The sequence below is a fragment of the Poromitra crassiceps genome (genome assembly GCF_964638095.1).
Source record: "Poromitra crassiceps genome assembly, chromosome: 8".
Classification (NCBI taxonomy): Eukaryota; Metazoa; Chordata; class Actinopteri; order Beryciformes; family Melamphaidae; genus Poromitra; species Poromitra crassiceps.
The window spans coordinates 47,443,038-47,460,537 of record NC_139629.1 but is presented as its reverse complement, the minus strand read 5'-3'; the positions used below and the strand labels follow the sequence as shown (position 1 = coordinate 47,460,537).

The 17,500-nt window shown below is 42.7% G+C and overlaps 1 protein-coding gene across 1 annotated transcript in view; it reads right to left on the bottom strand.

Moving 5' to 3' along the window:
- Positions 1–17,500, bottom strand: part of LOC310780768 (uncharacterized protein) — a gene marked incomplete at both ends in the record, with an annotated part of 74,772 nt that overhangs the window by 52,265 nt on the left and 5,007 nt on the right. Inside the window, 3 exons of the mRNA XM_083641272.1 lie at positions 10,656–10,751; positions 14,379–14,544; positions 14,638–14,866. Coding sequence (XP_083497398.1) covers positions 10,656–10,751; positions 14,379–14,544; positions 14,638–14,866 — 491 coding nt within the window. The remainder of the gene's footprint in view (positions 1–10,655; positions 10,752–14,378; positions 14,545–14,637; positions 14,867–17,500) is intronic.

Here is a 17,500-nt window from a genome sequence, read left to right as displayed (position 1 = left end):
CTTTATTTTAGCGTGCAAAAGTAGCGCGAGACCTATTCCTGGCTGTTCATTGGCTAATGAGTCTCGCATTTTGGTCCTCCGCTGACGCCACTCTCTCTCTAGAGGACACTAATCCAGACGAATACGTATAGGTGGCAGCCAATGACATACGTAGCTCCAAAGCCGGCAAGGTTTTTGACAAGGTACAGTACACACACGCACGGACACACGCACGCACGCGCACGCACGCACACGCGCACACACACACACACACACACACACACACACACACACACACACACACACACACACACACACACACACACACACACACACACACACACACACACACACACACACACACACACAGGGGAGGGGGGAGGAAGGGAGGGATACTGTGTGTGTGTTATTGGTTACTGTTGTTGCCACCTGTTATGGTTCTGTGATATTAAGCACAATATCTTTTATTGTGTTCCTGCACTTTGTGATGTGCCTGGGTCAGATATGAGAGTTTTTTTTTCTCCAAAAGTGAAACAATAAACATTGTGTTGTTGTTGTCGTGGCTGTTGTTGTTGTTGTTGTTGCCTTTTACTAAATTAATTTGTGTTTGTTTAAAATGAGTCATTACCAAAATGCAAAAAGCAAAAGTTTTAAATTGGCTACTGAAAAATGTCTGGCCCATCTAAATGACATTTGCTGGTTTCAAAGTCTGGCCCAATTGAATTTATATAATTGAATAGCCTAGCCGTGCTGCAGTGCAGGGCAACACTACAATGCAAGTCAGAGCGGCGGGCGGAGGTGGAGTTGGCATTTCTACCTGTAGCAGTGTGTCTGCAGGCTGAGAGCACAGAGCCCAGTGCAGGTGAGGCCAGTACTGTGAGAAATACGCCGACCTTGGCTGCCCCTCTGTAGGCGGTGCTTCCTGTGTGTGTGTGTGTGTGTGTGTGTGTGTGTGTGTGTGTGTGTGTGTGTGTGTGTGTGTGTGTGTGTGTGTGTGTGTGTGTGTAATGACTGGAAGGTCCTGTGTTGGGGGGAGAGGGTGGCTTTTATCCCTGCTGTCACTCTCCTCTAGGAGGGCCACCTCCACCACACCTCCATCGACACAGACAGACCTATTGATTATCCCTCACTGTGTCAGAGAACATACAATTACACATCACTTTAGATAACGTGCACACACACACACACACACACACACACACACACGGATGCACACACACACACATACACACACATACACACACACACACACACACACACACACATCAGGCTACAGGGGGCAGTGCAGTGGAGAGTGACGATTTGTATCCAATCATCCAATGGATGCCAATTAAGAGGAGAGAATTTCTTGAGGCACATTCACAATGTTGTGGAATTCGGGAGTCCGGCTGTTCAAAGTGCAGAATCCACGTTTAGTAACATAGTTCTACTTGCCTAGTGAACGTTGCATAACCATAGCGCTGTAACTAAAAAGCATCCGTGTCTTTACAACGAGGAAGTTAAGTGCCTGGGCCCTTCAGTGGCATACAGTATATGAGTGCAAATCAAAATCAAAAATCTCTCTGCATTTGCCTGATCTTGTATAATGATATATTATAATTTAATATTATTGGCTAGTTTGGCATGGTGTTCAGATGATCACTCACCAGTTAGGCTATCACTTACGCTAGCTCGTGACCCTGTGACATCCATCAGAATTAGCCATGCTAGGACTTCGAAATGGGCCGAGACGTCGGATGAGATGAAGCGCGAAACGGGCAAATTGCATTAAAAGGTCAAGCAGGCAGAGCATAGCTTAACGCATGTTTAAACGCTGTTAATCCACACAGCGGTGGTATATATCCACAAGCACACATTCAAACGGTTACACTCGAGTGTATCCTGTCTGATTGGTTGAATCATTTGATATTGTTGAAAGAGAGATTATAAAAGAGAGAAGAGACATGAAAGTAGTTAAATAGGATACCTACACCACCCACACTTGAGAAAAACGCCAAAATCGAGGGGCGGGGTTTAGGGCACCTACATCATCAAAGGGGCGTGGCTTCTTTTTGGGTAAAAATCAATTTCTCAGTACTTCTGCAAAGTGCACTTCTCCATTTTTTTTTTGCCTTGTGTTTTAAAAACACCTTTCTTGGGAAAGTCATTTTTTCAGTAGTTCCTCAAAGGGCACTTCTCCATTTCGCCCTGTGCTTAAAGCCATTTTGAACAAAAATGCTTTATTCCACTTGTTCTCCAAAGGGCACTTCTGCATTTCCTCCATATCAGCTAGACCATCTTGTGGGTGTTGCAATATTGTGCGCATCACACAGACAGCCTGACAACGTGTATAAAGCCACCGGGTCGGCCAGACCAAAGACAGCGCAGCCATTGGCAGATCACCGCTGTAACAGTCAACTTCAGCATTCATGTGTGTTTGCATACGATGCCGCCATATTTGGACACAGCCTAGCCCCTGATCCTGTTTTTTATTTTTTCCCACTTATAGCCTATATCCTTTTTAGACTAACCATGTGGTGGTTAGTCAGCATGTTAACGGATATATTTTACCCTAATACTGTTTGTTTTGTTAGAAATAGATTAATGGATATTTTCCATACCTGTGATGATGATACTTTTAAAAATCATATGAATTTTGTACGTTCTAATGTTTGCTGGGGTGAGATGCTTATACTGTGTAATAATACAAACATGTCTACAGATGTCATATTTGATTCGTTTTTCTCTGAGGAGGGTAAAGTGTTTGGAATAGGTAATTTAATTGTGATATTTACATTCATGCACGATGTATGCAACAGACATAACATAGATTTGGTTTTGGATTATTTGTGCGATAAACATTTACGTGTCTGTATGACTTATTTGAGATTGATTGATGAGAAAAGAATGTTTACAATGTCTATGGAATAAAAAACATTTTAGATAAAAAACGTTTGTTCGTCGGTGTTATAGTCTCAGCGTGATATATATATATATATATAGTTATAGTCAACATTGCGGGACTTCCGTTAGGAACGAATCTGATACACGTGTTTCAACCCGGGGTGTTTTTGAGCACGGACTGTGCGTCTGGCTATGTAGTCCGCTGGGACATCCGGTTTAGCTGGATTACTATAACCACACATGACACACTCTAATATAAGATATATAACTGTTTGACATAATGTCAGATCATGATGGAGCAGCGATTAGACAAGGTCTATTTAGACCCTGCTAACCCCGCGGGGTTCTCTAGCATTGCTAAACTTTGTGAGGCAGTCAGAAGCGAACCAGAGGGACCGGTGAATGAGAGCATCGTCAAAGATTATCTATTAAAACAGGATGCATACACCCTACACACTCCGGTTTTTAGAAATTTCAAACGCAATAGAGTATTTGTCTCGGGAATCGATAAACAGTTTCAGATAGACTTAGTAGATATGTCTGAATATTCGATGGAGAATGATGGCATTAAATTTTTACTGACTTGTATAGACGTATTCAGTAAATTTGCATGGGTCCAGCCCCTGAAAAATAAAACGGGTCTAGCTGTCACAGAGGCATTCAGAGATATCCTCATGCACGGTCGTATTCCCGTCAAATTACAGTCGGATAAAGGAACAGAATTCTTCAACCGTAATTTCAAAAAGTTAACCCAGGAATACAACATTAAACATTTTACGACATTTAATGAGACTAAGGCCAGCGTTGTCGAGAGGCTGAATAGATCGATAAAATCCCGGATGTGGCGATATTTGACAGCTGTCAACTCGAGAAGATACATTGATATTCTAAGCGATTTAGTCCACGCCTACAATAATGCCAAACACCGCTCGATCGGTATGACACCCAGCCAAGTAAATAAAGCAAATGAACGCATAGTCTTTAATAGACTGTACAAGAAACACCCAGAGCCAACCCCCTCATTCAAGTTTAATATCGGAGATAACGTGCGGATCTCAAAACAGAGAGGCATATTCGATAAAGGATATAGAGGTGGATATACCGAAGAATATTTCATAATATATGAGCGAGTCGCTAGACATCCGGTGGTCTATCGCCTCAAAGATTTAGCCGGTGAGGCGTTAAAAGGGTGTTTTTATGAAGCAGAGCTTCAAAGAATCATTATTGATGAAACCAAACCGTTTAAAATAGAGAGAATAATTAAACGGAGGAAATCAAAAGGCGTAAGACAGGTCTATGTCAGTTGGCGTGGTTATCCACAATCTTTTGACTCCTGGATTGATGAGCGAGACATGATTGACATATAATATTTATATCGGAGGACTACAGGGTAGGAGGCTACTCTCCCCAAGACAACCAACGAGGCACGTCATGCACAACATGGCCAACACGGAAGCGGCGGGGTTCTACGTCACGCTGCCCAGCAACGCCTCTATCGATATATATCCGAATAATAAAATTTGGAGTTATCGGACAAAGCTGGCGAAACCATTGGTGTTTAGAGAAGCCTTTGAAGTAGGCCTGGTAGAAATTCAATACCCAAAGTCTTGGCCTACCTTCCCATTAGAAGACGCAGACATAATGGTTTTTGATGTTAGAGGCAAAAAGAAGATTTTCAGAACCGTTTCTATGCAAATAGGAACTTATGGGTCAATCCCTAGTATTTTATCACGCTTCAACCACACATGTATGACTGTGTTCAATAACCCTAACCCCCCTATAGTCCTCACCTATAATGAAATCACAAATTATGTCCAAATCGGCGGGGTCGCAGGATCAAAAATAATATGTACTGGAAGACTGGCTACCATCCTGGGGATGAGACCAAATGTAGAACACCTCTGCATTCCTAAACCGGCGACCGCTGATTATCAAGCAGACATAGACGCCGGAGTTTATAATATATTCGTCTACTCAGACATATGCCAGCATCAACTTGTGGGTGATGAATATGTACAGCTGCTCAGAACGATTAATATATCAGACACGGACCGACGCGTGACCACTTTATCATTGGACCCCGTCCATTACACACCTATCTCAAAGGACGTTATCGATGACATTGAACTGGTGCTGAAAAACGATCAAAACAAGCATATTCCATTTGCATACGGAAAAGTCCTTATCAAATTACATTTCAGACCAGTTGGACATAAACGCTGACGCATGATGATGACGCCTTATGAAAACGCCGGAAACGACGGGTCGGATTACTATTTTGACTATTATGTTAAACAAGCGGGCGGGGATTTAGCGGGATTTTCCGGAAGCGCTACACAGTATGGAGCGGGACTAGGTGGCCTGTTTAGAAGTCTTTTTAGGATGGCTGTCCCATTATTTAAACGCGGATTTAGTATTGCTAAACCGTATATTAAAACTGCTGCATCAGGCATCGCTGGAGACATAGTTCAGAATATCGTCAGAAAAGCAACAGGGGGACCTGAACCCCAAACCGGAAATGGTTTTATGGCCTATCCCCGCCGGAGACCGCCATCCAGTGGTCGGAGGGGGTATCGCCCCGTTAAAAAACCAAGTAGATTACATAAGAGAGGACGCTGCAAGGCTCCCCACAGACCAAAGACAGCTCCCAAACCACGCAGACGTGCTAAAACTCGCACCAGAGACATCTTCTAAATAATAATAATAATAATGTCACTCCTTCATAACCAATCGGTAGAGTGTATGAAGAGTGAGCTTGATATTTTTCGTCTACCGGCAACTCAGACCTGCATCGAGCGTGCAGCATGGGTTGAGATCCCACCTGTTTCTGCAATCACCGCAGGAGCTCCAATCGAATTCACAATTACTGGGTCAAATGATCAATATATCGATTTTAATGACAGCTATTTATATATCCGACTGAAACTCACCAAGCCTGACGGCGTAGCCCTGGCTGATGATGATATAGCTACCCTGATCAATTATCCAGGTGGTAGCCTATTTTCACAGCTAGACATTCAACTTGGTGATAGACTTATAACGCAAGCTAGTAACACATATCCATACAGAGCATTGCTCGAATGTCTTATTAATTATGGGCAAGAGACATTGGATACACAATTCAGCACAGCCCTTTTCATCAAAGATTCGGCTGCTGCTATGGATGGGACAGCTCTTAACTCGGGTAATGCTGGTCTGGTTAAGAGACAGGTCTACACTGCAGAAAGTAAAACTTTGGAGCTCATCTGTCCCATACACGCTGATTTATTTATGCAGGAAAAACTGATGATAAATGGCATTGATGTGGGGCTAAAATTTATCCGCTCTAAAGATGAATTCTGTCTCATGTCACCCACTCCTGATAAACAAATCGGGGTGAATATACTTAGCGCAAGTCTCTATCTGAAGAAAGTTAGCATTTCCCCAGCTGTCAGGCTTGCCCACATGAGGGCGCTAACGCACGCTAATGCGCGCTACGCCATGGATAGGGTTTCACTGAAGACAGTGACAGTCGGGAGAGGTCTCAGAATGACAAATCATGAAAACTTATACACTGGACAGATACCTAAATTTATAATAATTGCATTCGTTGATAACGAGGCATATAGCGGGAATTATGCAAGAAATCCCTTTAATTTCCTTAATCTCAACATTGAATTTATGGCATTATATTGTGATGGTCACTCATACCCTGCACGACCATTTATGCCTAATTTCACCACTGGCGAGTACGTCAGGGAATATTACGAGCTATTCCAAGCCACCGGTCGTCATTTGAAGGACCGCCCTCTCGCTATCACACGCGAAGAATATGGTAGCGGCTATACACTGTTTTGCTTTAACCTGGAAGCAGATGGTGCTAACACAGGAAACGTCAGCTTGATTAGAACAGGCAATGTGAAACTTGATGTCCGATTCAGACAGCCTCTGGCTCGCACCATCAACATAATCTGCTACAGTGTCTTTGACAGCATCTTAGAAATTTCAGGGAAAAGACAGGTCTTATTGGACTATTACTAGACCTGGACACTATGAACACAATGGAGATTGATCGGATTCTCAGGAAGAAACTTGCAAAAGGCGTGCAACTGTTGGGTGTACTACCCGCCGACGCACTTCCGCGATATGTACGGTCGCTTCCTACTATGGTTATTGTTAACACCGACTACAGTGACAGGCCGGGACAACACTGGCTCGCAATATATATAACTGCAGCCAGAGAAGCTATGTTTTTTGACAGTTATGGCAATCCTCCTGATTTCACCGGGTTCCCAAAGGAAATAGCATGTTTTATAGATCGTAATAGCCGCCATGTCACCTATTCATCTGTACAGGTCCAGAACAGCGCCTCTGTCAGCTGTGGGCAACATTGCATATTCTTTTTAATCAACATCCAAAAAGGCCTATCGTATCAAAGTGTTATGAAAAAATATACTAGTGATACTCTGTGTAACGATAATATGGTATGTACCTTTGTAAGTAGAATACAGCCTGGATCATGTAAAAGTTATCATTTAAAATGTATACAATGTGCAACACCACAGACCTGTATGTGACATTTTCAATCAAATAAATCATATGAGACTGGAAACAATGCTGGTTGTGACTTTTTATTTTATTTTTCAATATGTACATAGGATATTTTGAGCATTATGAAAACAACAACAATATGATCATACATCATGATATGATAAAAATAGGATGAGAAACAATAGCATGTAACAAAAAATGCTGAGGTTGTAAAAGCCTCACCCTGAATGGTAGGATAAAAAATAGAATTTGAATGCTCTGTTTTCAATTAGAATCATTTGAATAAAAATAGAGTAAAAATAAAGTATAATAAAAATAATAAAAATAATAGAAAATAAATGAAAAAAAAAAGCATAATAATAAAGTAAATAGAATTTGAATGCTCTGTTTTCAATTAGAATCATTTGAATAAAAAATAGAGTAAAAAATAAAGTATAATAGAAAATAATAGAAAATAAAATGGAAATAAAGCATAATAATAATAATAATAATAATAATAATAATAATAATAATAGAAAATAATGGAAAATAATAGAGTAAAATAAAGTATAATAATATAGAGTATAATAGAAAATTCTAATAGGTACTCCATGAGTTATTAGTGGGGCTAAACATCACCCCATCAACCACCCTATCATCATCATCATCATCTGCACCATGCATTGTCTTGCTATACTCAAACAGACGACGGAGACTCCTATTTGTCACGGTAGAGGAGGGGACATTTATCTCTGCTAGTGTCTTAAGAAACTCTCGCCATCCTAATGGGCGAGCCGACTCTTTAACCAGCTGTGAGCCTGTCATAAACTTGACTAAATCAAATATGTGTGACCCCCTGAGAGGCTGGTCGTCAATAACTAGCTGTCCATTACCAGTCCATCTGATCCTATCCGATGCATTGGAGATAGCGTTCAGAACGTGTGAGGCCTTGTTTTTGCTGTGTGCTGGTATGTGCTGTAATACCTCAGTTATGGCAGCCGGTGTCGCATTGTTATCATTCACATGCGGTAATGCCTCAGCTGGCTCAGAATTTGGCATCAATAGTGTTAGAGTGTTCTTTTCGTTATCGGCCTGTTTCGCCAGAGTCAAATATCTATGTAAAATGTTTGAATATTTCACCGCTTTGCTATGTATATCAACGCTGGGTTCATCTAGGACCTCTGTCATCAATCGGTCTAGATCACACTGAGCCTTTGTTCTGATGTCAGGGGGGGCGCTGGGAGTAGCAGGTGGGCGTGTCTGGAGAGCCTTGAGCTGATTGTGCGGTACAAGGAACATTTTGGTGGTGTGCTCCATGATCAGCCTCGATTAAAAAGACCACTAATAATAGGAATAGCCGCAGCGAGTAAAGGGAATATAAAGCCACCGCGTTGGTTAATCTTTTTCTTTTTTTTCAATAGTGTAACTTTTTTGTTGGCAAACCATCTAAGTAACGCTTTGCTTTTCTTTAATCTCTTGTGAAGTTTAGGAGAAAGTGGAATATTGCCTCTTAATAGGTTCAATGCAAGCTCACATAGTGCATTGATTAGATCATTGCTGGCTGTGGCAAGAATGGTCTTGCGTCCTTTGGGGGACGCCTTATAAAGATGCTGAAGAAGTTCAAAATTCCTATGTACACGAGCAGACATTTCTAAAAGAGCCTAGCTTCTTCCCCCTCTGGGCAGATAGACAACCTGTCGCTCGGGGGTTAACTCAGTTCTGAGTCTTAACAGGTCAGGTGTCGTTGGTTTATAGTCTATGAGAATATACCCATAATTACTTGATGTGGCATCTTGAAAGGCTTCCATAAAATGTTTTGAATTTTTGGAGTACATTTGACGTGCTATGATGCTTATTTGTTGTTTATCGCGAGGGTTTTTAAATAACACAAGATAATTAGTGTTGAGACTTATAGTGCGACTTGCCTTGCCTTGGGCGAAAAGATTCTGGACCAGATAGATGCAGCTTAAATTTCTGTGATGGCAGTATTTAGTAAATACATTTTGAACCTCTGAATTATTGACGGCGGAAGACATCTGATCATCAATAATTAGTAAGTTGCTCTTATCGGGGGGAAAAAGACTGTCGTCTGCTAAGGAGGCCGGAATCCCCTCAATAAAAGTAATTGGTCTAATCAGTAATAAATCATCGTATACTTTTTGCCAGCAGCCGTATAAAAAGACGATATTATCCAACGGTTGTGTAATCAGTTGGGGTGCGTTTTGAATAATGGCTTTCACAAAAAAAGTTTTTCCAGAACCAGACGGGCCAGAAATAATCATAGTAAAAGGATGCAACAAGCGTGCATCAAAGCCCCCCTGCATGTTGATGACATTATTAATATCCATATGGCAGCGTAGAGAAGTCGCTCAGAACGCGGCGTTTATCATAGACGACCTGAAGGCGTTTAACTAATGACTGATTGCTTAGCTGTAGCGATAATTTATGCCTCCTGATTCGATCAGAGGTTGTTCTAATAACATTAACTTCAGCATCCGTCACATACGCCTCCACTAGGCGTAAAAGGGAATCGTATGTGACAGCATTTTTATTTGCACTAGTATTTAGTGTGACACCTTTGCATTTCACAGAGGAACGGCCTGTGTTGGTGATAAATGCATACGATTTTGGACCCGTTGATACAAAGTGTGTAATGTACTCGGCAGGTTCAAGCTCACTTGTCAATTGTCCTAAATGCTTGCCGAGTTCCGGGGTCCACTCCCCCTCCCGCGCTGTGAAAATTATTGAATCGGTATCATTATATAACACACGGGGACCAAGTTTATCCATTATTTCATACAGTTGCAAACGTGCATATGCGGTGGTCATCGCGCCTAGAAAGACATTAATATCCTTTGCCTTCGGGGCTTGACCGGTTGCATGTCTCCATTGCACAATAGCGACCTCATCGGTGAGGAAGCGGAATTGACTCACAATGAACTGATCACTGAACATTAGTTGTACAAAACGATCCTGTTTATTAATTATTTCACATGTATAGTGTTCATCTCGTAGAGAAAATCGTCCCCAAAGTGTATTCATAAGCAATTTGGACGATGCACGTAATGCAGGATTGTACACAATTTTTGTTTTGTCTAAAACCACACCTTCGACTTTTTGGTAGTCGACAATGTACGCGTCTTTCTCGGCATCCGTAGTGACGTCGGCTGGGAATCCACTCGCTTCCTGTTTACGTTTGAGAAAAGCCTTTACGTACCCTTGGAATAATTCCTTTGTGCGATGTTCAAAATGCCAGACTTCAGATATTGAAATAATACGATAACCTTTCTCGATCGCTTTATGTAACTCAAACGAAACCCATACGCCGCTGAGGGCTCTCTCGGTCTCGTTGTGGGTACACTCATCTTTAGAGAGCCCTTCTGCGCATGTGCGACAAAGAGGGAACATCAGTTTTCCGTGTGCTCTGAAAGGGAGGATGGGATGGAGCAAACCCCTAGGGGGTGCTATTACGCACTTGATGAGTCCGAAATAGGTCGAGATATCATCAAAATCCCTCGTAATAACTTTAGGATGTCCAAGAGGGTACTCCTTTGTGCTCTGTACATATGGATATAGAGAACAAAAGTCCACATAATGTATCGCTTCGCCGTTTTCAACCTTATGGTGTAATTTTAAGGCGTTTGTTCGCCCCCCATATAAGGCGTGGCGTGGGTTCAAACGCTCGGTCTCTGTGTAAGACCTCATGAACGCCACCACGGAAGCATCCGTGTGTTTCATACGGGTCCAGTCGCACTCCCATAAAACGATTACATTTAACCCGTGCACAGATTCTAGAGTATCTATTTTGTTGTTGAAAGCCTGGTACAGCTCCCCAAACGTTGCTTTTTTGTAGGGATGTGTGTCATTTGAAATGTAGCAGCGATCACACCCGTGGAAGAAACAGCCGGCAAATTCATATGCAGTATTAGTCTCGGGGCAGAACCCATCTAGATAATACGACCCGACTCTATGCTCGCCATGGTTGAGAGCATGTGTAATGTTGATATTCTGGCTATGAGCCAGAAAAGACAGCCACTGCATAGATGCAGCACTGTATGTTCGGTTCTGACCTGTATAACAGCCGTTATAGGTGAGCGCGACGGTGTCAGGTTTTAGGAATGCTGTTTTAAAAACAGCCATACATGCCCCGGGGAGCGTGACATAGCGGAAGGGGTCGACGTTGGTGCATTTGATGAACGCTTCCCTATAAAGAATACAGGCCTGACGTAAGACACGAACATCTTGTGCACAATACTTGGCCTGATGTTTAGCAAAGTTATACACATAGCGCTTACTACTTTTATACCAGGTTAAAAACTTCTGTTTATCTGATTCGCGCATTGTACCATACCCAAACATCTCTTTTGAGGGGATGATCCCAATATAGTTTTCATTTTCTATTGTGTTAAATTTGTATGGGAAATAGCCTTTTAATTCAGCAAACCCTAAGGCTTTTGGGGTTTCAGCTAAACGCATGGGCAGAAAGCTGGCAGAGTCTGTGAACCTCTGTTTTTTGTATGGGGAAAAGATGGCTGTCAATCTGGACCCCTTAATAATGACAGAGGGAGTTAGTCCTTGAGACACCATGTGTTTTAATATTAAATATCCATCAAAACCACTACCATTATGAGCTATAAACGTGTGCTCTGCATAGCGAGGGTTGGAATAGAACTTTAAAAAATCACCGATACAGTCTTTACCACCGGCACCAGTGAAATTTGTAGCCTTGTCTGACTCAAGAGTCATAGATGATACAAAACTCGCTTCATGCATGCCTTCTGCATTTATTCTTGTCTCGATGTCATAAAATATATACTTTTCATGGTGCTCCTCTAGCGGAGTAGGTTGTATGAAGCAGGTATGGTCAGACTCTTGCGCCCCTAGTGGCACGCCACAGTGATTGCATCTTGTTGAGTTGCATATGTGGGCCGTATTGGGTCTGTGAATGTGGATCATTTTACATTGTGGGCAATATCTCATTTTCTCGCAGGGGGAGATGCTATGCTTGTCTCGTCTCTTGTGTGCATCATAGCAAGTCTGAGTTCGACATATACGTCTGCAAACATCACATTTAACACTGGGGCCCGCCTGGGTTGATTCTATGTGAGGAGGTCCGTAACAGACATTACAGATGTGTCTACATACATGTGAATAAGGCTCCTGATACGTCTGGTAGCAGTAGTCGCAGACATAACCACCCCCCAAGAATGCTTTATGGTTGAGGATGAGATAATAATGCTCGGCATATAGGTAAAGCCAAATTGTTTTTGGGTGGGGGACATCGGTGGTCATAAACGGGTGTCTTCGTTTAGAAGCCTCTTTGTGGTGGAAGATGATTATCTTGCTGTCAAAATGCCGTTCAAAAGTTCCGATATCGGCAAATGATACTTTATGCATATGGTTAAAACCCAGCTCAGTGAATATTTCTCGAGCTCTCTCCAATAGACTAGCGTTGTTTAAATCAGGGTTAAAATGTCTGGCTATAGCCATGCCAAAACATAGATTATTTCCAGGGCCATTATGGGGGTCATAGAGCCACTTAATCTTTCGCTCAATAATATCTTTATATTGTATATCCATCAGCCTAAGCCTACCACCCCCTTGCTGATTCAGTGCAACTGAGATAGCAAGTGATAGATCTCCAGAGATCATTGACTCATCATTGCTTTGAATTGCGTCTATGATTTGTTCCAGAAATTCCGGACCAGCATTGTCTCCGACTGTGGCGATAGTATGCACATCGGCAGCTAAGCTATCACCTGATAGCGTTACATCCATAATGCTGCCCATAGGGACCTCGCTGCTAACTAGATCAATTAACCCTGTTAATCTCTGTCTGACCATGCCAGGCACCAATTCGAGATTATCAGTGTTAATATCACGTAGATCTATATTTTGACGGTATATCCTAGCGTTGAATGCATCTATATGTCTAACGGTATAATCACTGGGAGAGATGGCAGCTGGGGGTTGAATCATAGAGTCTACAGTCGGTGTAGTGATACCGTCGTCGTCGTCGCGGTCTGGTGACACGTCTATTTGTTGTGGGGATGTAGCGACTGTCGCGGGTGGGGGTAGTGTGTCGGCATTTGATGATGTGTCGTCGCAGTCTGATGACGCTGCTATTTGTTGTGGGGGTGTAACGACTGTCGCGGGTGTGGGTAGTGTGTCGGCATTTGATGACGTATCGTCACGGTCTGATGACGCTGCTATTTGTTGTGGGGGCGTAAGCGTAACGACTGACTCTGATGACGCGGGTGGGGCTACCGTGTCGGCTGGGGGAGATGACGTGTCGTCGCAGTCTGATAACGCATCTATTTGCAGGGGTGTCCCTCGTGGATCGACTGACTCTGATGACGCAGCAGCTGCGTCATTTTGGGGTTCCGCGTGTTGATGTTGTTGTGTTGGGGTAGGCAAAGCTCCACCGGTCTGCTGTACAATGCAGCTTCTCCGGGGTGGTAAATCAGCTATGTAGCGTTTGATTATCCGCGTCTGTGCGTTAGCCCAGGCGCTAATGTCGTTATTATTATCCACCCCCGTAGGTAGGCCATTTTCTAAAGCATAAGCGACGCCTTGCTCACTCCAGTCTATTCTAAGGGGAGGGGCTTTATCAGAGTTGAAATATCTAGTCAATTTAGAGGGAGGTGTTGGATTATCTTCATCTGCATGTCGCCTACGCTTAGCCATGTTGGCTGTTTAATTGATCTCTGTATACATGGACTTTTTTAAAATGATGGTGATGGTGATAGTGTCATTGTTCTACCTTACTGTACTTTACACAAAAAAAAAAAAAAATTAAACATTCCTCAATTTTTCAAGCATGGAGCATTGTATATTCTGATGTATCAAAATTGTCTTCAAATTGGCATCAGCCGATGCCATCCACCGTGTGTGTGTGCGTCTGAGTGCTCTCAATGTACGTTCAAATCTCCTTTGAGAGCGCTGCACTATCCTATAACCATTTCTTAAACGTCTATACACGCTCTGTTTATCTGAGTCAGAGGTACCTGAGAGTTGTTGGGTCTTCTCGCGAGGTTGATGATCAGGCGAGGGTGGGGGTATCGCGTTCTCGTCGATACACTGTGGTCTGTTGATGGAGAGGGGTGTGGTCGTGTCTGAAGCTTCCTCCCCCTCGTACTCGGCAATCCAAGCTAGCAGTGATTGGTCGCTGAGCTGTGGATCCGGTTCCACCCACGTGGGTTGGTTGTTGATGGTGTCTTCAGCTGTTGGGGCCGTGTGTTCGCTGAGCTGCACATCCGGGTCCACCCACGTGGGTTGGTTGTTGTTGATGGAGAGGGGTGTGGGCGTGTCTGATGGTGAAGGTTGATCCCTGTACTGTGCAATCCACGCGTTCAGTGTCTGGTCGCTGGGCTGGATGGTGGCATTCAACGATGGTTCAGGTGATGTTGGTGGTGAAGGTCGATACAAGTCTGCATCGGGGGTCAGCGCTGAGCTGTTGGGGGTTGTCTCCTGGCTGTTGGGGGTTGTCTCCAGGCTGGAAAAAAAAAAAAAACAGCGATGGATATAAGTCTATCTCAAAAAATACATATAGCCTATATATATATATATATATATATATATATATATATATATATATATAATGATGGTTGTTATATCTGAATTATGTTTGTACTCACATATGGTCGATTAAATCTACAAAATCATTTGGATCCAGTCCGTTGTCCTCAGCTGTGACGTTATCAGATGGATGTTGTTTGGGGGCATCCGGGTTGTATCTATGGAAGTCGCGTGGTTTGCCTCTATGGCTGTCTGTCTTCGTGGATGTGGATGAAATAACAATTCCCCTGTGTGAGAACCCGTTCTGCGGGGGTAAAAAACAACATTTCAAAAAAACTGGTAGAAGTATGTTTACCATACCCATTTTTTCTAAACAAACTATATGATAAATATGTAAACAAACAATGTTTCATTCTCACCCTCTAGGTCTGTTAGCGATATCTCGTATCACAGATCCTCGATTTAGATTGATTCTGGTCTGATGATCACCGTCTGGAAATATGGCATATTCATCTGAACGCCTGGTATCCACCAGTCTGGTCTCTGGATTATAGCTGTAAAAAGCTGTTTTATTAATGTTTTTGTTAATATAACATTGCATAAAAACAAGGCAAAGGATCTCAATCCGTCAAAACTCACTATTACTGACGCCGGTGGCCGTTAGTGTAACTGCAGGCAGCGTGTGAACGAGCTGACGCGCGGGCACCATACTCGCACGCGCACAAGCAGTTGCCTGGCAACAGCAGAGCTGTTCGTTGCTTTGTAACGTTAACTCATAAAAGCCACTTGAAAACGGCAATCTGGACAATTTATCGGTCAGATCAGCCTCGAGATGCCCAGGAAGGATTCTGGATGAATTAGGGGACGTTATTGTGGCATGTTTGGCCGTGTTTTGGCTTGCGTTGGCTGCGGGCAAGTCGATACTCATGTTAGCAAAAGCAAGGAAATAGCCTGCTCCCCCTGTATGTACGGTACCGTGTAATGCCTGGAGTTGACCAAACTGAACAATCAAACAATGTTTCATAAGCATAACAGTAACGTTAGGCATATTTAGGACTGTTAAATTCATTATCCACACAAGACGGTAACGTTATTAGTGGGGCTGGTGGTAATTTCTATAAATGTAAATTAATATTAGTTAGCCGCGATTAGCATCAAGCTAACATTACTAGTATGTGCAGTCCCACTGCAGTCAGAGCCTGCTGGCTGCGGATACTCATGTTAGCACAAGCCAGGAAATAGCCTGCTCCCCCTGTATGTACGGTAGCCTACCGTCAAACAATGTACCGTAAGCATAACAGACAGTAGGCTAACGTTAGGCATATTTCCGACTGTTAGATTCATTATCAACACAAGACAGTAACGTTATTAGTGGGGCTGGTGGTAATTTCTATAAATATAGCTAAATCTATTAGTTAGCCGCGTATAGCATCAAGCTAACGAATCACCACCGCAGCTAAATGCAGTCAAACAATAATGTTCCATGACCATAAGCATAACGGTAGTAACGTTAGGGTTGCATTACTTCACACAAGACGGTAATGTTAGCAGAGTTTCTGACCAGGTGGTCAGATACTTGTACTACGGAGTGACAGTACAAATCTTGAATCTTGAAAATCCATTAGCAAGCAGCTAACGTTATCTGGTCAAAACCACATTACAGTAGCTACAAGCAGCAAGTTCCCTTCATGAACCGAAAACACAGTCCTGACTCTAGTTTCCCCCCGATGTCGGTCACATTGCTGCTGTCTGGCCAGACGGGCTTCATTAGATAAATATTTATTTATTTAGTCTGGACTTTTTCTGGAGTCTGTGTTTTGTTGTTTCCTTTAGCTAGCAGCTAGCGACGAGCGTAACGTTAAAAGCTACTTCAGCCATTTCCTGTTAGCGTCTAGGACAAGAGACAAGCTCGACGTGAACGCGCGAGACGTCACATCCTCTAGCTGTGGTGGGAGATGCTCTCCACTTCGAAACAGGTTTTCCAATGTATCTTCTGAACGGCTGGTCTGAGAGAAACGCCCCTGGTCGGCATTTTTAAGTGACGTCAAGGCGCATTCACTCAGTGCCAATAATAAACACTTTGTGCACATTTATTTCTCGCCAAAACCAACGGAATGGGCCTTTAATTATATATATATATATATATATATATATATATATATATATATATATATATATATATATATATATATATATATATATATATATATTAGATGGATAGTCTAATTAAAACAGTATTAAAACCAAAAATCCATTCTCACCGGTGAACGCGATGTTGGACCAGTGATCTGTCAGTGGCTGCTGCAGCGGTGATCTGCCAACGGCTGCGCTGTCTTTGCTCTCGCTGACACGGTGGCTTTATACACGCTGTCAGGCTGTCTGTGTGATGCGCACAATATTGCAACACCCACAAGATGGTCTAGCTGATATGGAGGAAATGGAGAAGTGCCCTTTGGAGAACAAGTGAAATAAAGCATTTTTGTTCAAAATGGCTTTAAGCACAGGGCGAAATGGAGAAGTGCCCTTTGAGGAACTACTGAAAAAATGACTTTCCCAAGAAAGGTGTTTTTAAAACACAAGGCAAAAAAAAAAATGGAGAAGTGCACTTTGC